The sequence below is a fragment of the Aotus nancymaae genome, unplaced genomic scaffold (genome assembly GCF_030222135.1).
Source record: "Aotus nancymaae isolate 86718 unplaced genomic scaffold, 86718_ANA_hifiasm-v0.15.2.pri h1tg000059l, whole genome shotgun sequence".
Lineage (NCBI taxonomy): Eukaryota > Metazoa > Chordata > Mammalia > Primates > Aotidae > Aotus > Aotus nancymaae.
This window is the reverse complement of record NW_026988473.1, coordinates 62,526,719-62,550,928: the sequence shown is the minus strand read 5'-3', so window position 1 is coordinate 62,550,928 and position 24,210 is coordinate 62,526,719. Positions and strand designations below refer to the sequence as shown.

The 24,210-nt window shown below is 45.3% G+C and overlaps 1 protein-coding gene across 1 annotated transcript in view; it reads left to right on the top strand.

The window, feature by feature from the left end:
* TENM4 (teneurin transmembrane protein 4) overlaps positions 1-24,210 on the top strand; it is a 1,737,111-nt gene that overhangs the window by 1,650,238 nt on the left and 62,663 nt on the right. Inside the window, 4 exon segments of the mRNA XM_064365345.1 lie at positions 10,201-10,320; positions 16,159-16,420; positions 19,042-19,309; positions 22,312-22,455. Coding sequence (XP_064221415.1) covers positions 10,201-10,320; positions 16,159-16,420; positions 19,042-19,309; positions 22,312-22,455 — 794 coding nt within the window.

Genomic DNA, 24,210 nt, shown 5'->3' with positions numbered 1-24,210 from the left:
TTTTAGTGTCACTATTGAGAACTGGTATAGGGAGCCAGCCCTACATCACCCATAGGTACCCCGAGTTCGGTGGCAACAAAGGAATCAGAAAAGACAGATTAAGAGAGACAGTGGGATCAGGGGACCATCACTTTATCACTTTGGAGAAAACAGTGAAGGCCCCAAAGTCTGATCATCCACTCTATTTATTGGTTCGAACAATCACTTTGATCTACAGGATAGGGGTGGAGTAATGGTGGGGAGAGGGTGATGGTGGAGTGAATCAGTGAGCCGGAACTAGTGTGTCATTCTAAGGATTGATAACAGTGGCAGTTTGGGAGTTTCACAAAACAAGAGCATGTGGTTACCTTTAGCTTATTATCTATGTACACCTGATGGAATGCAGGCCTTCCAAGGAGCCTACAAGTCTGGCTATGTCATAGAGCTACGAAGGGGTTTTACGTCCTTGAACACAATGTTTATGGTAACAGAGCCGAGGTCACCCTGCACTGGAACATGAGGCGTGGAGAGGCCTTCCTCCTCAGAGGCCTCCTGCGACCCTCCGCAGTTTGTGGTTCCTTGTTTATATGTTACTCATAACCAATTTATTTAAGCACCTTGTAAGTCCTTTCTCCTTTGCTGTTTTTCCCAACAAACTGGGAGAAAAATGAGAATCTTAACCTGAAGCAGCAGTGTAGTTGTGTAATTGGTGCAAATGTCCTAGCACCTTAGGATGGCAGAGGTGAATGGACCTTTGAGACCATCAGCCCTCCAAGGCCAGAGAGTGCCCCTGCCTCAGCAAGTTAGTAGCCAAGCCTGAGTCCCAGAGAACCTGGAGTCCTAAGTGAGGGTTCATATATCTCAAACTATAATTCTGCTGTTTGTAAATCAAAGACTTCTGTATTTTTATCCAACACTCAGAAATTTTAAGCAATAAGAAGTTAAAATATCTCGAGAGCCATGCTTCACATTACCAATGTTGCCCTCAGTAGAGAATGTAGGATCAGGCCTTGCAGGCATCTCTGCAGGTAGTCTAAATGGCCCTCCAGTTAGATCTCATAGGCATTAAGAGTTTGCTCCAAGAGAATCCCACAGTGAGGGGCTTGACAGGGAGAGATGCGGCCTCTGTGTAGTATTTTGCTAGAGGGGAAATATCCAGCCCCTCAAACCTCCCCGCCTAAGTCTCCTCCTCACACTGCAATGGGGGCTATGTGAGTCCAACCTGTGTGTCTAACCCTGCAGGTCTCGAGGACCAATCCCAATCTGAGGAGAAGGGCTTACAGCAGCCCCAGCTGCTCAACCTCACATCCTCCCTACTGTTATCTGTCTGACTCATGACTTGCCAGCTCTGCCAAATGGTTTTCTGCCTTGTCCCTGAATCCTGGCCCTACTTTCTATGTCTGACATAAGCAGCATGGTGCCCTGGCATGGAAGGACTCAAACCTTACCCTCTTTTGATAGGTTCCCATTCCTGCCACATCTGGGTATGGAGCTCTATCCCTGCTCTACCTGGGCATGATAACTTAGTGACACCTTGGATGTCCACATCCGGATGCCTCTAGGAGCCCCTTCACCATGCCTATCTCCCTGTCAGCCCCTTCTCCCTCATCCTTTGAATTATTATTTCCATTGCAGGCCAGTATTGCTGTACACCTCAGCTCCAGCCTGTTAAGCTGGACTTTGTGCAGAGTCCCTTAGCTGTGTCTCTGCCTGGCATCAGCCCCTTCCCCATGAAGTGGGTCTAATCATGATTCATTCTAGTTTCCCCTTGAAACAGGACCTGCCCCTGTGCCCCGATAGAAGGGCAAGACACACAGTCATGGAATTAACTTGTCTGCTGAGAGACTGTGGCTGGAGTCACATTTTAGTAGAGCTGCCTTGTATTTTGCTAACAGCACAAACCATCTCCTGAAAAGCCTTCTTAGAAACAGGCCTCTGGCCACACAGCATAGAAAACAGCCTATCTAGACATGTACCACATGTCCCATGTCCCATGTCCCAGGCACAATGATGGTATTTCTAAGCCATGTCCCCAGACATGACCAACCCACTTACCTGAGACAAGGGTCTTGCTCCCTGCTGGCCGACCCCTCTCAGTCTTGCCTCTCCCTCACCACAGCTGGTGGACTCTGTTCCCTGGAAGCATAGTCGGTGGACAAGTCAAGGTCTCTATTCTTGTATATACCTTTATCAGCCAGCAGAAAATATTCCAGAAGATTCCTATGGGAGAGGACTCAGCCTGAAGCATCAGCATTGAGCAGCCAGGCTGCCCAAAGGCTTGGGAGATTGACTCAGACACCTGGGAGCTCACACTCCCTTGGTGTCTGAAGGAGCTCAGCAACTGTCTTTAGCTAGGAGGCCACAGGACAATGGTTTCTGAACTCTGTAGGAGGCACAGCCTCAGGTCCCTGAGACACTAGCAGGTGCTGGGCCATCTTGCTATTAGATGGCCCCAGGTGGTGTCATGGCACCACGGCAGAGCTGGTGGTGCCCCATCCTTAACGGGTGTTGGAAGAGAAGCTCTGCCTCATCTTCAGATATCACTGACTTCACGTGTACATGAGGAACTTGGACTCAGTCACTCAGAAGACCCCTGTAACTTAAAAGGTAAACTCCTCCCTCCTGTCAATCTGAAGGAGCCTATGGAGCCTGTAATCCCAACTACCGGGGAGGATGAGGCAAGAGAATCTCTTGAACCATGGAGGTAGAGGTTGCAGTGAGCCGAGATCACACCACTGCACTCCAGCCTGAGCAACAGAGAGACCCTGTCTCAAAAAAAAAAAAAAGGACTAGCTCATATTTTACTGGTGTGGGCCTAAGGCCATTGGAACATATACATGGTAAACATAGGATTTTAGGGGCTGTATCTGTATCGTGTTTCTTTTATCTAGCAGGCTGGGTGTGGAGGCTCACACCTGTAATCCCAGCATTTTGGGAGGCTGAGGCGGGTGGATCACTGGAGGTCAGGAGTTTAAGACCAGTCTGACCAACATGGTGAAACCCCATGTCTATGAAAAATACAAAAATTACCCAGGCATGGCAGGCACCTGTAATCCCAGCTACTCAGGAGGCTGAGGCAGGAGAATCGCTTAAACCCGGGTGGCAGAGGTTGCAGTGAGCCAAGATCACACCATTGCACTCCAGCCTGGACGACAAAAGTGAAACTCCATCTCAAAAAATATATATATAAAATACAAAAAGAAAGCAAAACTGGTTTATTTCTGTAAAATGTTGGCTTCTCACCGATTACATGTCTGGACCAGCACATGAGGCATTCTGAGGGAGATCAAGAGCTACTCTATAGAAAGGAGGACAGTGGGCTGGGCACAGCGGTTCACGCCTGTAATTCCAGCACTTTGAGAAGCCAGGGCTGGCAGATCAGAGTTCAGGGAGTTTGAGACCAGCCTGGCCAATATGGCAAAACCCTGTCTCTACTAAAAATACAAAAAATTAGCTGGGCCATGGTTGTGCACACCTGTAATCCCAGCTTCTCAGGAGGCTGAGGCACAAGAATCACTTGAACCCAGGAGGCAGAGGTTGCAGTGAGCTGAGATCATGCCATTGTACTCCAGCCTGGGCAACAGAGTGAAATTGTTTAAAAAAAAAAAAAAAAAAAAAAAAACGCCAGGGACAGTGGACCCACACTGATTTATTGTAGTATATTACATTATAATTGTATGCGTGTCTGTCTGTGTATCTGTATAAAATCTAGTGTTAACCAAACTTATTCATAAAATGATAAAGTGGCTTTAAAAGTTTCCTGCAAAGTAAATACAAATGGAAGATAATACTAATAGGGCAAGTACAAGCAAACAGAAAAATGGCAGAGCTGATACGTCTTCTACCCTTAGTATTAAATACTTTCCTCAACCTTGTTATGAAGTTAAAAATGATTATTCTCATAAGATCGAACAAAAAGTTACCTAAGAGATTGAAAGCGGTTGACAATTTTAACAGAGTTCACTAAAAGAATCAAAATTATCAAGAAGGCTACTTGAAATATGTATACTCATCAAACCTTGTACCAAATGTATATTATGCTTCCCAAGGTAAACCAGCGATGGTAGCCTATGTGTGCAATTTATAAATGAATGCAAATATGTTGAAAGAGCCTGCTCAGAAATGTTTAAGAAAGGATGTGCAATCAAAAATGGTTCCAGAACCCTGCTCTAGTGACGTGAACTCTGAATTGTGAGGCAGCCAAGGCAAATTGGGATTCTCAATTAGTTTGGTCCATGTCTGTGAGACTGCGAGTACCTTGAGAGGTGAAGTGACTCTCCCAGGTTCTCATGGCGAATCCTGCATTTGAATCAGTCCTGGCTCCCCCACAACTCTGCAAGAATGGGCAAGTCCATTCCCTGTCTGAACTTTATTTTCTCACCTTTACCAAGTTTGAAAGAGGTGGTTAGGAAAGGCTCTTCTGACTCAAATGTTTCATAATCAGGGGTTTTTCAAGAATATGTATATAGGCGGAAGGTATTCAGCTGGAAAAGCTGGTTAAGGAAACTGAGGCAGTGTCAGATGGAAAACCAGGAAGAGAGAGCTGCAGATCAGCCTGGTGGCTGGGCTGGAAAGACGGTCTTGGGAGCTGCAGAGAGGACAGTGTCAGGCTATGACTGCAGACACCTTCAATGGTAGTAATCTGACAGGCTGTGAAGTGAGGCTTCTCATTTGGACCCAAGTAATGTTCTTACAGGACTTTAGATAAATTGTAGTAGATGCTGGAAAGATCCCCATCCAATCAGCAGAAGTTAGCAGAAAGCAGTTTAAGGATTTATACAAGTCAGGCAAATAAATCTGTTTAAAATACACAATGCAAAGGAGTGATTTACATAATCAATAATGGCATAGACTAGCAAATACTTTAAAGGAAAGACTAGAGTTGTCATTTGCCCCCTAGATCCCAAATGACATTCCAGGCTCCTGAATACAAAATTAGCTGCTTTCATTTAATAACAAAATAACAAAAAATAAAATAAAAGCTGCAGTTTTTCTCCCTTTGCCTTCCCTTATCTGCTTGTATACTACACATTAAATAATCAATCTAACTTTGTTTCTGGCATTCTTTTTCAAAGTTTTCCAGACAACAAGTGGTACAGATAAGAAGGGTATAGAATCAAAGAGGCAGGACTAGGCTGAGGCCAAGTAAGTCTTCTGGGGGAAGGTACCCAAGCCTTGGGAGAGAGTGTGGACCAGCCTGTTGAAAGGGCATAGCCCTTCCAGCTCTGGGTTCTCTAACTGTATCCCTGTCAAGGTCAAGTAGCTCAAAGTTCTCTAACATCACCCTCACCTTATGTAACAGAAAGACATAAGTTCTTTATTCATTTAGTAAATAATGTTTCAAGAGCTTACTCTGTGCCCTGCATTCAAATTCCAGAGCAAACACCTATTTCAGAGAAGGTTTTCTTTCGTCCATTCAGAAACGACTATCAGCCATGATCAATCCTGGGAATATAGCAGTGAGGGACATGTGGTTGGTCCCTGTCTTCAAGGAGCTCATGTTCTGCTGAGAAGATTGTCCTGGCAGAGCAACAGCACTCAGAGTTCATGAGGAATAGCAGAGAAGGAGCAGGAGTGGTGTATACTGCTTGGTGAATGCTCTTGGAGAGGTGGAAGTTTCCAGAGAGAGGGAACAATTTAGTGATAAGTATTGCATGAGCTCCATTAAGACTCTGAAGCCACGTGTAGTAGGGCTGCTTTAGTTGGATTGGGTAGTACGAGATTAAAACAGTTATAAATTCTTAAACGTATGTTGGATTCTATTTTATACCAGGTTGTGAAAAACTTCAGCCTGCATTTGACAGATGGGAGAAGGGAGGTTCAGAGAGGTCAGATGACTCCAAAAGCATACAGTTACTTCCCAGAGTCAGAACTGGGAACTGTGACTCCCAGCCCAGTACTCTCGCCACCACAGCCCTACCACACTTCCCTGAGCGACAGTTGAGGGTGGCTTTTTATTTGCTTGATTTTATTTTGGAGTGGTTTTGTCTCTCCAGCAGATTCTTCTGCTGATCCCAAACCTTGTCACTCTCCTCGGGAAGCAGTCAGGCAGATCTTCTCCTTGTTGGCATCAGCAAGGGCACCTCAGTCAGGCCCCGAGTGTGTGGTTAGACTCATGCCAGTATGTTCAACACCACCCTTGGCTTGGCACAAGTGCTCCCTCCTGGCAGAGTTCACCTAGCCTAATTGCTTGTTTTATATCCCAGCTGCCTGACATATGCAAAACCCGTGTGTTGACTCACTGGTGTCAGAGACAACTACATGGGGGCATTTCACCTTGGCTTTTGGGAGCTCTAGTAAGTAAGTGGAGACTGTAATTCATACATTTCTGGAACTCGGCACCTAACACAGAGCCTGGCTTATAGTAGGTGCCTGGTTTTTTGTGAAATTAAAGGAATTTTAGTGACTGCAGGTACATAACACAGTAGTAAGGGTAAGGCCTCAGAAGTGAGAAGACCTAGCTTTGATGTCAGCTCAGCCAAGTGAATTCCTTTCTGGGTGACCTTGAGCAATTTGTTTTCTCTCTTTCAGTTACTTGATTGTTTTTCATTTACCAAACACTCTGAGAGCAGTATCCCGTGCTTACCCTCTCTGGACATGTGGTCCCGCCCTGCTCTGGCTCACATGTAAACATGTGAGATGGCTCTATAAATGGTAATGATATAAACACATGACCATCAAACATTAGCGAGATACTTATAAGGTGTATAAAAGGCCAAAGGAGGGGGTGATGCATTGTGTCAGGAAAAGTTGGTGATAACCTCACTGAGGTGATGACAGCTTAGATGAGACTCTAAAGATGAGTAGAAAATAACAGCCCAAAACTCCATTACACCAAGACAGCTACCAAGAGGAAGCAAATCATGTCAAATAGAGGGCTAGTAATAGAGGATCATATGAGCTAGCTGGGAAGCCAAGCTGGTGACAATGATTTGCTCCCACGTTAATGGTTTTCCACCAAGCTGCAGAGTTCTGCATTCAAAGCAGCAGCTATTTCTTAGCCACATCTCCAGCACTGAGCAAGTGCCAAACCCTCAGTGTAGGGTCCGTGTTCCAGTAGTATGCAGAAGCCAGCTCGGACCAGTTTGCAAGAACTGATTATTAAATGTTCAGAAATTCTACAAGCTGGGTTGTTAAACACAGCCACTATTAAAAATTAAATTATATAACATTAAATAAGGTATATTAAAAACAAAGATAATAAATACTCAAAACTTATGACTTTCTAATTGTTTTGCCGTATTCGATGTTACTTTTGCCCTTGAGGTTACTCAGGTCCGTTGGGTCTCCACGGTGGCAGTGTCATATAATGGCATCCTCCTGTGCGTCTCTTCCCAACTCTGTTCAGTGGCATCTCGTTGGTAGCTTGAAAACAGCCATGATGAGAGTATTTACACCACAGAAAAGAGCAAATGCTACAAATTAAAGCTGGTTTTCTTTCTTTCTTTCTTTTTTTTTTTTTTTTTTGAAAGTCGGTAATTAAGCATTTGCCAGCACACCACTAATAATATCCATTAAATAAATGGATGCAGAAAGCAAGCATTGGGAAGCCCAGCACTCACATCTTTTCGAACCTCCCAGGACAAATGCATGTGGCACAAGACACAATTCAAAGACCCCCACTGAGCTGACTTCCCATCTTCTTTATTCCAGGGAAGGCTTTATATTAAACTGGGCTTTCCTGACAACTGAAAATCATGAAAACAGGACAGGAATGGAAATGTTTTTCTCCAGGACTTAATTCCTGAGCCAAATGCCTGTGTTGGCAAGAGGCTTCTATGGCCTGTCGGCATACAGGGAGTCAACCTAATCTTCCCCAGAATCCAAAAGCAATCCACAGGAGCCCAGGCTAAACTTGCATCTGCTCTGGCTTGCTGAGTTGGAGGCTACATGATAGCCAAATGGTGCCGATTCAATGTTTCCCAATTATCAGGAAATCCCCAAAGAGAGATTAATCAGAGGAGGCTGGCATGCATGTGTCTGAGGGGCAGCAGCCGGGATAGACCCAGAAAGGAAGCCATCCCCCCAGGGCTGGTTACTGTCCAGGCAGAATCCAGAAACACACGTATCAGGAGAAGGCTGGATGGTGGCCAGCATCAGGAGATGGGATCTGTTAGTAATTCTCTGGAAGGACAGAGTTCCAGCAATACAAAATTCAATTGTCCTCTATTAAGGAAAACATCTCTCAGAACCAGCTGAATACAATCGGTGGAATAAATCTTACCCATTAGCAGAGAGATAATTTCACATAAATACATTGGAAGACCTTCAGAGCAGAACTGAAAGTCTTTGCTGAGCCTCACCCGCTTAACTTGTTTGCCGTGTAATTGCATTTAGACCAAGGGCCTCGGAAGGAAACCACTGACTGAATTAGCATTAACCAGATTGTGTGGAGTGAGGTGAGGAGGGTGGGATGGGGTGGGGAGTCTGGTGCATTGTGGGTAGTTGTTCTTGCCTTCAGGAAGGACAAGCTGACACTAGTGAGACCAGCTGCTTTACAAGCCTGGTGTTAATTGCTTTTCTCATCCAACAGAGAAAAGTTTATCACTCTAGGAAGGTAGAGATGTGGGTACCTCATACAGCAGGGACTGAATTTGAGGTCTTTTTTAAATAAATGCCCATGGGCCTCGTTGGTAGCTCTTCCGTAGGCCAGAAGTAAAAGACTTCTCAACTGAGGCGAATAGAGAAGGTTATGTGGTGCACAGCAACTGCATTTTTGCCTCAGATGTCTTTCAGCGAGGGCTTTCTCCCCAGTGTGCAGATCCCTGAGGACATCAGACCAGCCAGTGTCTTCATTTCCACCTGTGGCCAGTGGCAAGTGACTGGTTAGAGTGGGACCCAGAGTGGTGAGGCCCAGATTCAAGTCCTGGCTCTGTCACCCGCTTTCTGTGGAGCTCTGGGCACATAATATAACCTCTCTGGAACCCAGTCTCCTCTTCTATACAATGAGAAAGTTCCACTAACTCAGGGATCTTACAACAGACTTCTCCAGACACAGAGACTCCACAGAGTTGCCTTCAGAATCACCCCGAGGGAGAGGAAGCCTCCACCCCACCTTCATCCAGGGCAGATATTTTCATTTGTTTTCTGCTTTGCAGTCCTTATAAAATGTCATCTACCCAAACATTTCTGTTTCTGAAATATTTGAAAAGACATCATTGTACATGATCTCTAATGGTCCCATGTATTTGCTTAACCACCATGTTTTTTAATGGCAACCTAGGATTTGTTAGGCATAGTTCAGGCACTGTGCGGAGAAAGAAAGAAACCTTGTCCCTGCCCTCAAAGAGCTCAGGATCTAGTGGAAGGGAGGAGCGTGTATGGTTTTGTAGTGTTATCAAGGTGTCTGTTACCAAGGTGTCTGCATCAGGTTTTGTGGGACAGAGGACCTAGTTCTGACTAGAGCCATCAAGAAAGGCTTCAAGGAAGAGGTGTCACTAATAGTTGGGTCTTTAAGGGTGAGAATGTTGGGAGAGGGATACAGGAAAGACATTTTAGGCAGATAGAAGAACATTGCACAGGCACAGAGGCAGTAAGCAACATTCACCTGGCAAGTTTGGGAAAAGCAGGTAATTTCTTGTCTAAAATATAGAGTAGGAGTTGGAGGAGGGATATTAGGTGTCAGATTCCAAAACTCACTCCGAGAGCATGCTAGCATTCTCCTGTCTTGAATGTCAGATGAAAGGAACTATCTTCTATCATGCTCACTTTTTTGTACGTTCACTTCTAATAAGACTGTTAGTGACAGTAATAGCCATTGCCATTTGTGGAGTTTGCCCTATGCCAGCATGAAAAAACAAAGACTCAAAGAACTGTCACATGCCTACTGAAGTTCAGAGAGCTAGGAAGTGACAGAGCCAGGATTTGAACCCAGATCATTGAACCCCACATCCACACACAGAACTAGGCGATACTGCCCTCTGCAATCAGCTTTATCTCCATACAGCATAATATAATATCACTAGAAAATAACCTGCAAGTGAGATCATTAAAAACACCTCCCAATAGCAATTATCTCAAGGACACTTTGATGGCTTAAATTGAGGTGATATTTTTTTAAAGATGATTATGTATCTTGAGTGAACACCATGAGCCCCTGGGTACAAGATGTGTCTGCGTGACTGATTTTCTGTCTTCTGGCCTCTCAGGGTTCCCTGCCAGCCAGCGCTGGCTGTGACCATGAAAGGTATATCATGTTTCTTCTTTCTTCTCTTCCCACAGGCATGCTTGTGTTATCCGTGGTCAAGTGATGACATCAGATGGAACCCCCTTGGTTGGTGTGAACATCAGTTTTGTCAATAACCCTCTCTTTGGATATACAGTCAGCAGGCAAGATGGCAGGTAGGAAACCTTCTATGAGCCAGAAAGAGTGAAGGTCCTGCTCTTGTGGTCTCATCATATAGCTGCTGCTGGACAGATAAAGTGGAAGGAGGATGGGTCTTGGATTCAGAGAACCTGAATTCATAGGCCCAGCTCTGCAAATTACTAATGGTATGACCTTGTACCTGACCCTGGCCTATGTCCCTTTGACTATAGATTTAGCATTTTCTTCTCATTTGGTTCTCAGAGTAAGGAGGGGGTACCTTATACATATCATCCTGCTCCATGTCTCGTGATATAAAACACTGTCTTGTGAACCACTTTCTACAGAACAGACAGCTTGAGAAATCTCAGCCATTCCTTTTGTGTGGTTTCCATCCTGCAGCTGCTTAGATCTATGCAAGCCATTTGGGTGATGACGGAATTCTGACCTTTGAATTCCTCCAAGAACCATCAGCAGAATGAAGTAAAGCTTCCTTAATAGCCCTGTGTATCCTGCTGTGTGTCCTAGGATAACTCTCCTTACCTCTCTGTGTCTCAGCTTCATCTGTTAAATGGTCCTAATGCTGTTTATCTCACAGATTGGTTTTGAGACTTAATGATGTGTGGATGGGGAAGCACCTGGCACATAGTATGTGTTTAATAAATCTTAGTTCCCTATGCCCACTTTGATTCATTTCCATATTTCCAGTGTCTGGCACATAATAAGTATACAATAAATATCAGCTATTTGTTAAAATTACAAATTATTGACCGAGAAGGTGATGGTGACAGGGCAGGCAACGAGAATATTTTGGAGAAAAGGAAAAGGAAAGGAGGAAAGTGGAATATTTAGGCTGTCAGTGGTGACAAGTCCTCTATTTTTAATAAAACCAGGTGGTGGCAGTCCATCTGGCTGAGCGTGGGCCCGTAAGGTTGATTTTCACTCTGTGTTGGAAATTATGCTCCAACTTGATTGATTTTAGCACCTCTTTAATCCAATATCAGATGTGAACATGTCCCGGCCGAGGTGATAATGAAGTAGAGGCTCATCTGCTTGTAGACATGTGGGCCTCTTAGATGGGGTTGGCAAGCTTGGCATGGGGTGCCCCCTCCCCGCCTCTCACTCAATGTGAGTAGGAAGAGGCCCAGCTGGAAGAGGTTGGTCGCCAGTCCTCAGGGATAAACTGGCCAGGCCAGGCCACTGTTCCCTACCCTGTACACCTTCCAACCCAGGAAGGCCCTCATGAAGAGTCCCCACTACAGCATGAAGGATGCTGCCTGCTGTATGAAAATGGCAGATGTGAGCCTCCTAGGCAACAGGTATTCTAACCATATTATTACCTGCTGTGAAACATTCATCCAAAAGGAGCCTCTAGGGACTGCCTTTTTTTGGCCATGGAACTTGCCAGTCACTCCTGTGAGATGGCAAATAGTCAGTCCTTACGCCATGTTGTGGTTGATTAGACTAGATTCAAAAAACACAGAGTGTGGCATAAGTTCGGTGGCCTTTGGGGAAAGTTCACTCTCTGACACCTCCCAGTTTTCTTGTTTGTGCTTCCTCTACAATTTCTACTGCCCATTGAGAGCGTGGAGCTAAGTAATCAGCTGTGTTTCCTGCATCAGCCTCCTAAATTACATCACAGTAGCCAGAATTGCTGCAACAGAGCTTAAGTTTCAGATCAGTTCTTACCAGTGCATTTTGGGGCTGACATTTTCTTCCCAACTCAGCCACTGCATAATGTGTGGGAAAGTTATCACTGTTCTCTTAGTGTCCAGAAATCTTTGTTTGTTATACGTGAACAGGTATCACTGCCCTCCCACCCTTCCTTAACTCACCTTCTTTCTTATCTGTCATACCTTAAAACTAGGAGATACAGTCTGGAAATAATAGTGTGCACAAAGTGGACTGAAAGTCCAGGGAGCGTGTATTCTTCACTTTCCAGGAAGGCACCATGATACTTGCCCCTATCCAGCTCCCCCAACCCCTACACACACGCGCGCACACATGCGCATGCACACACTGACACACACACTCTTGCTGAAATTTCAGACTTCATGCCTTAACAGGAGTTTACAAACAGAAAAGAGTAGCAGAGAAGTTAGCCAAAGTGATCATTAAAAAGATGGAAAATAGAGGTCATGAAGAAAAACTAAAAGAATAGCAGGCAAGAGAAGCAGATTAGGCTCACTGAATTGAAAATTGGGGGCCAGGTGTGGTGTCTCACATCTGTAATCCCAGCACTTTGGGAAGCCAAGGTGGGAGGATCACTTGAGCACAGGAATTCAAGACCAGCCTGGGCAACATGGCAAAACCTTGTCTCTACCAAAAAAATATACAAAAATTAGCCGGGTGTGGTGACATGTACCTGTAGTCCTAGCAACCCAGGACGCTGAGGTGGGAGGATTGCTCGAGCCCAGGGAGGTCTAGGCTTCAGTGAGCCATAATTGCCCCACTGTACTCCTGCACCCCAGCCTGGGTGACAGTGAAACCCTCTCTCAAAAAAAGAAAAAATGAGAAACATAGGGGGAAAAAGAAAGAAAGAAAGAGAGGGAAAAGGGGGGAAAGGGAGAAAGGGGAAAAGGAAGAAAGGGAAGGGAAAAGGAAAAAGGAGAGGAGGAAAGAAAGAAAAAAAACAAGGAAATGTGTGAGGCCCTGTGCTTCTCCCACCTATTATCCCATCTGTAGAATCAGTACGCTGCCAAATGATTATGATCATCAGCTTCATTTTACAGATGAGAAAACTGAGGCTTGGAAAGGTGACTAAGTCACCCATGGAGCAAGTAACAGTGACCAGAATGGCCCTCCACTGTTTGGGCTTCATCTGAGAACCAGTCCTTCCCTGTGGGTAACATTCACATTCATATTTAAAGCAGAGTTTCCCCTCCCGGAGGAGCAGACCTAGCCCCAGCCCGCTACTTACACGTTTGGGAAGGCTAGCTGCCCCCAGCTTGCTCACTGCCTTAAGAATATGTCTTTTTATATTTGTCTTTCCTCCATCCTCACATACAACCTCTCATGAAGGGAGCTTATAAGTCTGGCTAAAATTCTTTTTGACAGTTAAAAATGTTCTATCAAGGCACAGATGCAATTCAGTTCTGTGACAGAAAAATTGTTCTTTGAGTATTTCCCCAAAACCATGGGTATTCTCTTAGAGAGCCAAAACCTGAATTCTTGATTCAAAATAAATACCACCCCAGGTGTTTCTCTATCATTGAACAATGGTGGTGCCCACCTTTCTTCACCTAAGTGAGTGAGGAACAGGCAGAGGGGCGATAGCTCCTGTAAAGGGTGGAAGGGTCAGGCTTTGGAGCTTGGGGCCCTGAATCTGGGGATGCCATCTTCCAAGAGCAGAACTTGGCAGTAGGACAGGATGGTTCCAGGCAGAATCCTTGCAGTCTCTGGAGGAGAGAAGTGCAAGCTAGAGCAATGGGGCCTTCCCACATGCTGGATGTATCAGGGTCAAGATGAGATCCTACCTTAGGTCGCTCACACCAACTACACAGCTGAACCTTAGATTTAACTTCAGTAACGGCCAAATAAGAAGGGACGTAGGGTGTTCGGTAGACTGTCAGTTTAGGAGTAGTTGATGGTGTCACTCATGCATTTATCCCATCAACTTTTAACCATCAAGTACTGGGCTAGTTTCTGAAAAGGCAGAGGACTTGATGTCCCTGTGCCAGAGAGTTCAACAAGCAGTTACAGTGCAATGCCATGTGGACTTAGTGAAGGAGTGCATGTGGGCAGTGGAACCCAGGGAGGAAGCTAGAATTCTGACTGGGTAAGGCTGTGTGGAGGAGGTGAAGTTCGAGCTGCCCAGAGTTCTCCATCCAAAAAAAGCCAATTAAGACAGCCCTTGAAAATGCCTACTACAGCTCAGTTGTGACAGAAAGAACATATAAGTTTGAAGTCACCCCAGCAGATAGAATCAGGCCCAGTGAATAAGAAGCTGGAAAGAGAGGGATCCACATTCAGTGTCCAAAAAAAAAAAAAGTTCTAACAGTCAGAACTAACCTAAAATAGAACAGGCCTCCTGTGGATATAGCGGTCCCCTCATCTCTGGAATTGTATAAGCAGGAAATGAATGGGCCCTTGATGGTGGTTCCATAGAAGGAACTGATGCATCAGACAGGAGAGGGGCTAGGTCAGATGACCATCAAGTTCTCCTCTAGTGGCTCAGCTATTGCTTGATTTTAAACTTTCTGTTTTTAAGAAGGGAACAGACACAAAATTCTACTCTTACATCTTTTTTTTTTTTTTTTTTTTGAGACAAAGTTTTGTTCCATCACCCAGTTTGGAGTGTACAATCTCAGCTCACTGCAACCTCTGACTCCCAGGTTCAAGCCATTGTCCTGCCTCAGCCTCCCGAGTAGCTGGGATTATAGGCACCTACCACGACTCCCAGTTAGTTTTTGTATTTTTAGTAGAGACAGGGTTTCACCATGTTGACCAGGCTGGTCTTGAACTCCTGAGCTCAGGTGATCCGCCCACCTCAGCCTCTCAAAGTGCTGGGATTCCAGGAGTGAGCCACTGCACCCAGCCTGGGCTTATGTCTTATTGCATGATGAACATGGGGCTCTAAGTAGCAGCCAAGCCATGCCCTCTTCTTAGCTCAGCAGACCCAGCCTGCAGGATTAGTGATATACCTTGGTTCACACATGGCCTTCTTTTCCCATTGTCTATAATCTGAGTCCATCTGGCATCTAAGCATGTGGCTGCAGAACCCTCAAATCAGGTTCCCTGTGGGGCTGGGCAGTGTCAGAAACATTGGGTGTACAAATAGGAATAAACTCAGTTTCCTTCAATGTTCAGAAAGTCAAAGTGCATGCCAAGGCTTGGATGGGAAAGTGCCTTGCTAGGTTTGTCTGCAGGTGATGGGAGTTAAGATGCCAGCACCAAACAGAGCTGCCAGTATGTTTCAGCTGGGTCCCTTTTGGGCACAAGATATTTTGGGGTGAGGCAAGGAAGACTCTGCCTGTACAGTCCCCACAAGCCTGAAACAAAGGCTTTGAAGGGTGTCATCTGGGATCAGGGAAGGCCTGGAGACCATCATGGAACAGGTCTATTTGGTGTCACATTGAAGACAGAACTAGGAATAGGAAGGCAGGTTTCTGCTCAGACCTCCCCATCATCCTCAGAGGCTGACGAACAGAGGCTGGGCTGCCAGCTCTCCAGACGGTGTCACAATGATCTCATCTCAACTAGGAGGCTGGTGCTCAGTCTTCTGGTTCCTCTTTCACTTATAAGATACTGTGATTCTAACTGAGCCATCTTTAAACTGCTTATCTATCTTGCCATTGCAAAGGTCTTTGTTGAGTAATCTATCACAATTAGAGCTGAAATTGCTGTGGAGTCATAGAATCTTAGCGACTTAAGAATAATCCATTTGAGCCTTTGCATTTCACAGATGAAAAAAAATGAGGATTAAAGAGGCTAAGTGACTTACCCAAGATCACACAGTAAGTTGAAGGCAGAGCCAGGAACAGGTTTGAGGTTCCTAACACCCAGATCGAGGCTTGCTCTGCTTTATTCCCTAACTTTTCACTGGGCTTCAGCTCTGACACAGTTGAAAGGCCCTGAGTACCAGCGAAACCACTGTCAGCTCTTGTGTGTCCTGGAAAATGGCTCTCCATAATAGTGGTTCATTTCAGCAAATTCTCTATGTGAATCATTTTATGGGGAAAAGAAAACTGCTTTCTAAAATCACTGCCATTGTTTGGAGCTGCAGTCAAATCTTTAGGCATTAGAGCCTCCCTCAAGAAATGCTCAGACCCTTTGGTGTAATTTTCTCTCCTTTCTTGGTCTCTTTCTTCTCTTTCTCATCCTGGTTCCTGCTCTTCCTGCTCCCCACCCCTTCTCAACCTTCCCCTTCCAAACAGTTTTGACTTGGTCACAAATGGCGGCATCTCCATCATCCTGCGGTTCGAGCGGGCACCTTTCATCACACAGGAGCACACCCTCTGGCTGCCTTGGGATCGCTTCTTTGTCATGGAAACCATCATCATGAGACATGAGGAAAATGAGATTCCCAGCTGTGACCTGAGCAATTTTGCCCGCCCCAATCCCGTCGTCTCTCCATCCCCACTGACGTCCTTCGCCAGCTCCTGTGCAGAGAAAGGCCCCATCGTGCCAGAAATTCAGGTACCCAGCTTTCCTAACTGCAGTCCATCATGCTTTTATTTCATTTTAGGGGTGGAGGAGGATCTCAGAGATGGTGGAAAGAGAGAAAACACCTCTGTGGGGCTTGAGTCAGGTCCCATCAGCCTATTATACAAAATCCAGCCACCAAACCCCGCAATGGGCATGGTGTGAGGGGGTGAGGGGCACTCTTACACACGGAAAACACATGAGCCCCGGGAACTGCCTGGCACACTCTGGCTTATACTAAATTCTCTGTCTTTCCACTCTGCTGGTTAGCTCACTTTCGCCTACTTTCCTTTTCCCCAGCCTCCTGTGTCCCTCTCTCATTATTTCTGTTAAAAATTTTTAAAATAACTGGTTCTACCAAGAGGAATGAGCCAAAGGACCCCGAATAGTGAGAATTATAATAAAGACTAAATGAGAAAAATGTATATGAGGTGCCTAGCACAATGTCTGTCACCTAATAAGTGCTCAATAAATTTTAGCTATTATTATTAAGATTATTTAACACACGCTGCCTCTGTGCCAATTAAGGATTGCCTTGGCTCAAATCTATACATACAACTGCTTTACTTAATTATCATTAAAAGAAAGTAATTGGGAATGATGCATTTTAATCTGATGGAAATCAAGATAGATATTTTCCCCTAACAAAGCTCTGCCAGTTGAATTTCCTCCGCTGTCCCCAACCCAGTTTCTAATGGCAGAAGCAAGGTCCTGAGGAAGAGGAGAGATGTCAGTGCAGAAGCCAGGAGAAGTCCCGTTGTCTCTCCTGCCTAATGAGAACTCAGGTGATGTACCTGTAATGGATTGTGGGCGCTGGTGGAGCAGGGAGTTTATACATTTTTGTGTGTGTATTTCATGCCTGGCTGAGCAAACACCTTTCCGTGCATACCCTATTGAGTGGCTTTCGATGCCAGCCAACAAGAAGGACATACAATCATTTTGAAATTCTCATTGCACTCACAAGTTGAAACCTCCTTTTCAGATTCAGTGTCTGTCTCCCGTCTCAACTACCAGGCTGGCCTTTGTTATGAAATGGTTATCAGTGGAGACAGCTTGCTGGAGAGAAGTAATTGGTTGCTCAACTCAGGCTCAGCTCCAGCTAGACATTTTTCCCAGGAGCAGGGACTCTGGAACAAATGGGGTTGAAGGTCACACCCTCTTTACAGTGCTCTCTGAGCTAGGTGCCTGCACATCCAGTTAGGGCAAAAACCTTACTTATTATCAGATTCACGAAATACACATAAACAAACTCTTGAATTTTCCCAGTCCTGTCCCAGCCTTTGCAAGTGCTGGGAGATGTGAATTTTAAAGAGTACGTTAAAGAAGGTAAATACTTTTAAGAGCATCAGGATGGCACATCAGTCATACCCAGGGCTTACCGGATATAAGTCCTGCTTTGCCTCGAACTTGTAAGCTGTAGTTTAGGAAGATTGCCTTGGTTTAAGCTAAATCCCTAAAGCTTCCTGTGTTCAGGAGAATGGGGTGGGGGTAGGCATTCACACTTGTCTATGAAAGGGACAGGATGAAAAAGGCACAGATTCACTGTAAACATAGGGTAGAATAACCATTGTCCCTTGAATAGATACGTTAGCCTCAATTGATTTAATGCCCTTTCTTGAAACAGAGCCCAGAGCATCAAGCTGATAAAGTTCTCTGCTTTTGCCGTGTGCCTGAGCACGCTGGCATTCATTTAAACTTTCCAACTTAGAACTGGGCTCATTGCACCCAGTAGCTAAATGACCTGAGCCTTCCCTAAGTCACAGCCTTCCCCACACTGTCCATTTGGCACTGGAGCTGCAGCCCAGAGTGGCCAGAAGGTCCAGGCAGCCAGTCCAACCTTTCTGTGGATGACCACAGGTCTCTGCCAGGCTGTGGTCTCAAATGTGCATATTTATTTGTTTGGTAAACATCTTGTAGTCTCTGTTTAATTTCCTAAAAAGGAAAGTCATTTGGAACAGATCTCATTTGAGGAAAGTTCTGAGAGAGAAACCATCCTTCCTGCTTAGGCAGCTGGCTGCAGCAGTCTCTCTTCATGGCACCCGTGCCGCCAGCACCACCAGCAGCAGCGTCACTGCGTGCCACCTGACGACGTTTCTGTGCTAAGCACTTTACCTGTGTGACTTTACTCAGTCCTCACACAAAGCCAGTGAGGAGACTGAGATTCAGATGTTCCATGAGCTCTCCAGGATAACACAGCTCGTGAACCAGTGGCAATGTGACCTAAGTATTTTATATGCATTATCCTATGTGTTCCCTCAAAACTGCAGTGAAATGAGTGCTGTCATCCCTGTTGTACAGAGCAGGAGGCTGAGGCTCGGCGAGGTGAGGTGACTTCTGCGGGGTCCCCACATGACAGCTGGCCTCAGAGACCAGGTCCTCTGACATGTTATACTCTTCCTCAATTCTTTCTCCCATCTCATTCATGCTTTTCCCCTCCTCCTCCTGCTTCTCTTCACCCTCTGCTTCCCCTCTTCTTTCCACTGTTTCCTCTTCCCCTCCCCTTTCTGCTTTTCCCTTTACCACCTGAACACCCAGAGAACATGGGGCCTCACCATCTTCCCTCCACCGTGTGAGTCAGTGACCATCCCTTCCTGTGATCTGCTTCTACTTTCTAGGCTTTGCAGGAGGAAATCTCTATCTCTGGCTGCAAGATGAGGCTGAGCTACCTGAGCAGCCGGACCCCTGGCTACAAATCTGTCCTGAGGATCAGCCTCACCCACCCAACCATCCCCTTCAACCTCATGAAGGTGCACCTCATGGTAGCAGTGGAGGGTCGCCTCTTCAGGAAGTGGTTTGCTGCAGCCCCAGACCTGTCCTATTATTTCATTTGGGACAAGACAGACGTCTACAACCAGAAGGTGTTTGGGCTCTCAGAAGCCTTTGGTAAGCCTCCTGGCTACAGGACTCAGAGAATAGCACCTCTACCTCCCTGGTTTCTTCTTCCTTCCTTCCTCTTCTCAGATCACAAATACCTAAGGCTTAATTGACTTTTAAGACCTCTGCATGACTATCCAGGACCTAAAAAAATATACTGAAACATTTGAATGTAGAAAATCCAACAATTACAATAGGGCTACGGAACCAAACAGCCCTGGAAAAGCACCATGGTGGCTTGTGAGGGGCTAAAAGCGGTCGTGTGCCACAAAGGCAGGGCCAGGTGGACACTCCCTGGCCACCCCACAGCCATCCTGTGGGAACTTACCCATTAAAATAGGAGAGCTAAAAAAGAATGGTTTCTTAATATTTTTTTTGAGCTGGAGGAACTAAGATTCTTTCTTCATCAGAAATGCTTTGCGCCTCTTTACCCAGTCAGAGAGGTCATCTCTTTGTTGTTGCTATTGCTGTCTCTTTGTAAGATGAAACAGAAGTTGGCTGTAGCCTCACCTGGAGTCCCAGCCTCACTTGGCTCTTGGGCTCCCAGGGGCTGGCCGGATGCATTTCTGCTTCCAGATTAGAGGAGGTCCCAGGAAGGGCTCAGAGCTGGACGCTTAGCAGGCCTAACCCTGCAGAGCTGATCTACCAAGCACTTAAGAGTAACCACTCAGCAAATCTCTTCTCGTCTTGAACCCCGCTCAAATTTCATTCCCTTAGGTTCAGCAAAAGCAGAGATTCAGCAAAGGCAGAATGAGGAAGCAGAGATATAATGTTATTTAGAAAGGAAGGCAGTGGGGGAGGAAGAGAAGGAAGGAAGGGGAAGAGAAGGAGGGAAGGAGCAGGGAAAGGGAAGAGGGAGTAAGGAGAAGCAATGAAGGGAGGGAGGGAGAGAAGGGGAAGAAAGAAGAGGAGGGAGGTGGGAAGGAAATAAGAGAATGTTGCTTGAGCACCTGCCGTGAGCAATATGCTCCCCTGTGCATTAGTATCTCAGTTAAACTTTATACTCTGCGAGTCAAAAATTGTCACCCCCAAATTCTGCATGAAGAAACTGAGGCCCAGAGAAGTAAGATGACTTCCCAGTGATATACAGCTAGGAAGGAACAGAGCTGGAGTCATCCCAGACCTTCCCTATGGGTTTGCGTCCCATCCTACCTCACAAGGGCACAGTGGGAGCAAAGGTGCAATCTCTCACTGTTCATGATCCCTGCTGTAGATCAAGCCACTTCTGTCATCTTTTTTAAAATGAGGCTTTATAACCTCTTCAGGTAAAATGAGCACTTCTAGTGCCCACCAGTCAGTTAAGAAGGGAGGTGACTGGATTGGGGCCTCTTTCCTGAGATCACAAGTGACCAGTAGGAGGCACAGTGGCTGCTTAAGGGGCTCAAGGCCATGGGGGAAAGGGTCACAGGGACGTCTTCCCGCTCATTCCCCTCTTGCCATAAATGGTCGGCAATCTTTTATAGCATCTACAAGAAACTTCAAGGAGCTGCTCAGTTGTTAATTCCTGTCTTGAACGTGTAGTAGGATATTGCCCACTGGAAAATAGTGCCTGCCCAGGAGGATGCTTGGAAGAAATAGCATTCCTGTCTCTGCTGGTTCCTTTCCATTGTCCAGTTACAGGACTTTTTTTTTTTTTTTTTTTTTTTTTTGAGACGGAGTTTCGCTCTTGTTACCCAGGCTGGAGTGCAATGGCACGATCTCGGCTCACCGCAACCTCCGCCTCCTGGGTTCAGGCAATTCTCCTGCCTCAGCCTCCTCAGTTACAGGACATTTTACACAGCCAGGGGCAGGGAGGCTGCCATGTTTAGCCTTCATCCCAGTGACCTTCTGAGGGGGCCTAGATTTGTGAAACAAAGTAAATCCGGGGGATTTCCAAGCTTTGAAACCTCAAAGCAACTTCCAGCTTTAAAAGTACCCCAACTAAGTTCCATTTCTATATTCATTATAAATGATCTTATTTTTTTAAGTAAAAAAAACACCATAGTCATTAATAAAAATTTGAAAAATGGACAAAAATAGAAAAAAGTTATATGTGATCCTGTAAACAAATATAACTAGTTTTCTTTTTTCATGTGTAATTTATTTTAATGCAGATTACCGTGTACAACCAGTCTTTTCAACCGAGCATTACTCCATAAGCATTTCTCTTGTCCCATGTAATCTTCTTCACTGTAACTTACAGTGGCTTCATAGTATTCCTAGAGTGGATGCACTTGGGTTTGCTCACCCCCTCACCCCTCTTGAATCTTTAGATGACTTCTAAGTTTCCAATATTATAAATAATGCTGCAGTGAAGGCTTTTGTGCACAAAGTATTTTCCATACTATACTCATCTGTTTCATATTGTTATCAATACCTGAGACTGGGTAATCTCTAAGAAAAGAGGTTTAATTGGTTCATGGTTCTGCAGGCTGTACAGGAAGCCTGGCAGCATCTGCTTCTTGGGAGACCTCAGGGAGCTTTTTCTCATGGCAGAAGGCAAAGAGGGAGCAGGCATCTTCCATGGCAGGAGCAGGACCTGGGGTGGTGGGAGGAGGTGCTACATACTTTTAAACCACCAGATCTCGTGAGAACTCACTCACCATCATGAGAACAGCACCAAGAGGATGGTGCAAAACCATTCATGAGAATCCACCCCATGATGCAGTCACCTCCCACCAGGCGCCACCTCCAACACTGGGGATTACAATCCAACATGAGATTTGGGTGGGGACATAGATCCAAACCCTATCACGTACTAAACATTATTTCCCTGGAAGTGATTCACCTAGATCCTTTTAAAGTCATTGATACATTTGTTTTAACTTTTCACCAAACGTAAAATTGCTCTCTAAAAAAAATAAAAAATTATTAAGGCTTAGCAACTATTTCACATAATTCTGGTTGCCACTTAGAAATATGATCCTTTTTTCCTCTTCTACAAAAGATAAGCCAGGGACCTTGCCTACAGTTCTAAAGGCCAAAGAGTAGACTTTGCTCATTTATGCTTTTTGCCTCTTTTGTCACTACAGTTTCTGTGGGTTATGAATATGAATCCTGCCCAGATCTGATCCTGTGGGAGAAAAGAACAGCAGTGCTGCAGGGCTATGAAATCGACGCATCCAAGCTTGGAGGATGGAGCCTAGACAAACATCATGCCCTCAACATTCAAAGTGGTAAGTGGATTCATAGAATTACTTGAACCAGGCTAGGGTGGGACCTTGTCTCATAACCCTTGTGCCCTGCCAAACAAAAAATTTACACTTGAATCCCACAGGCTCCTATGTGATCAGAGAGCTCATTCAACAAATATTGCTTATATATCTCCTCTGAGGCTGTCACTATGCTAGGCACTGGGGATGCAGAAATCAAAGGCCTCAAGACTTTATTATGCCTGTGAGACACAAATAATCGCCAGGTAGTTTAGTGTTGTGCCATATACCCTGACATCACAGAGGGAGGCACAGGATGCTTTACAGGCAGAAGAGGAGCAGCTCACCCAGCGTCTTGGTTCATAAAGGTGTCCCTTTGGCAAGAATTCCTGAACTGAGTCTCAGAAAGTCTACAGATTTAGCCATGTGCATCAAGTAGGGAGAACATTCTAGGCAGAGGGCACAACATGTGTCAAAGTACTGAAGCCTAAAAGAAGAGTTACTAGAGAGAGGTTCGTTGTGATTTAAGCAGAGGAAGACATGAAGGGCACAGCAAAAGACAAAGCTTGGGTATGAGCAGCTAGAGTCCAGAGTATGAAGATTAGGACTTTCAGCATCATCCAAAACAAATGTCAAGCCTCTGCAAGGTCTAAAGCATGCAAGTGGCACTATCAGATCTGTATTATAGATGACTGACTCTGACCATGAGCCAGGATGGGACAACTAAATATGGTAATGATGTCAGCTATCACCTGCCTGATCTAAAAAGGCAGCAGATGCCCATCAAGGCCACAGCGTGTGTTGGGGGGGCATTGACAACCTAATTCTAAAGTTTATGATAGAATACAGATTTGTAAATAGCTAATGCAGCCTTTAAAATAAGAACAAAAAAGAGGGACTCACCAGATATTAAGCTATGTTAGAAAAACCATAGTATCTAAAACTATGTGGTGCTGGCACAGGAACAGATAAATTGATTCCATGCAATAGAGTGCATTCAGAAACTGACATGGGAAGAGTAATTAAAACTAGTTTTGGTCTCGGGTTTCAGAAAAGCCAAAATAACAGAGTTGGAAAAAAGTTAAAGTTTGCTTCTCACTCACCTCACTTTTTACTCTGCAAATCTGGAAGTAGAGAATCCAGGGCTGCAGTATCAGAGACCCAGGCTCCCCTCTCCCTGTGCTCCACTCAGGCTTTCATCTCCAAAGTTGTGATCCAAGGCGATCACTTCAGGCCCAGCCTTCACATCCGCTTTCCAGCCAGCAGGAAGGAAGTGAAGGACAAAGAGCAAGTCCCTTGCATTGTAAGGACACTTCCCAGCAGCTGCCCATATCACTTCCACTTATATGCCATTGCAAGAACTTAGGTGTGGATGTAGCTGCCATGGAGCCCGGGATCATGGTCTATTCCAGGCAGTCATGTGCCCAGTTAAATAGCAGGGATTCTGTAACTGCAAAAGAAGGAAAGCATGGATAGGATGGATGTCAGTGGGCAAGGAGGAGTTTTTGCCACATATATAAGAACTTGGTACACGACAGAGATAGTGTCATATATCAGTGGAGAATGGATGGGTGTTTTAGAACTTAGTATTGGGAAAATTGGCTCAATATGTAAAGACAAATTAAGTCCTCCACAGTCTATACAAAATAGAGACTTTTCTTAAACATCTAAATGTGGAAAGATAACACTTTAAAATTAACGGAAGAAAAATATTTAAAAGACCAGGTACTGTGGCTCACACCTGTAATCCCAGCACTTTGGGAACCCAAGGCAAGAGGA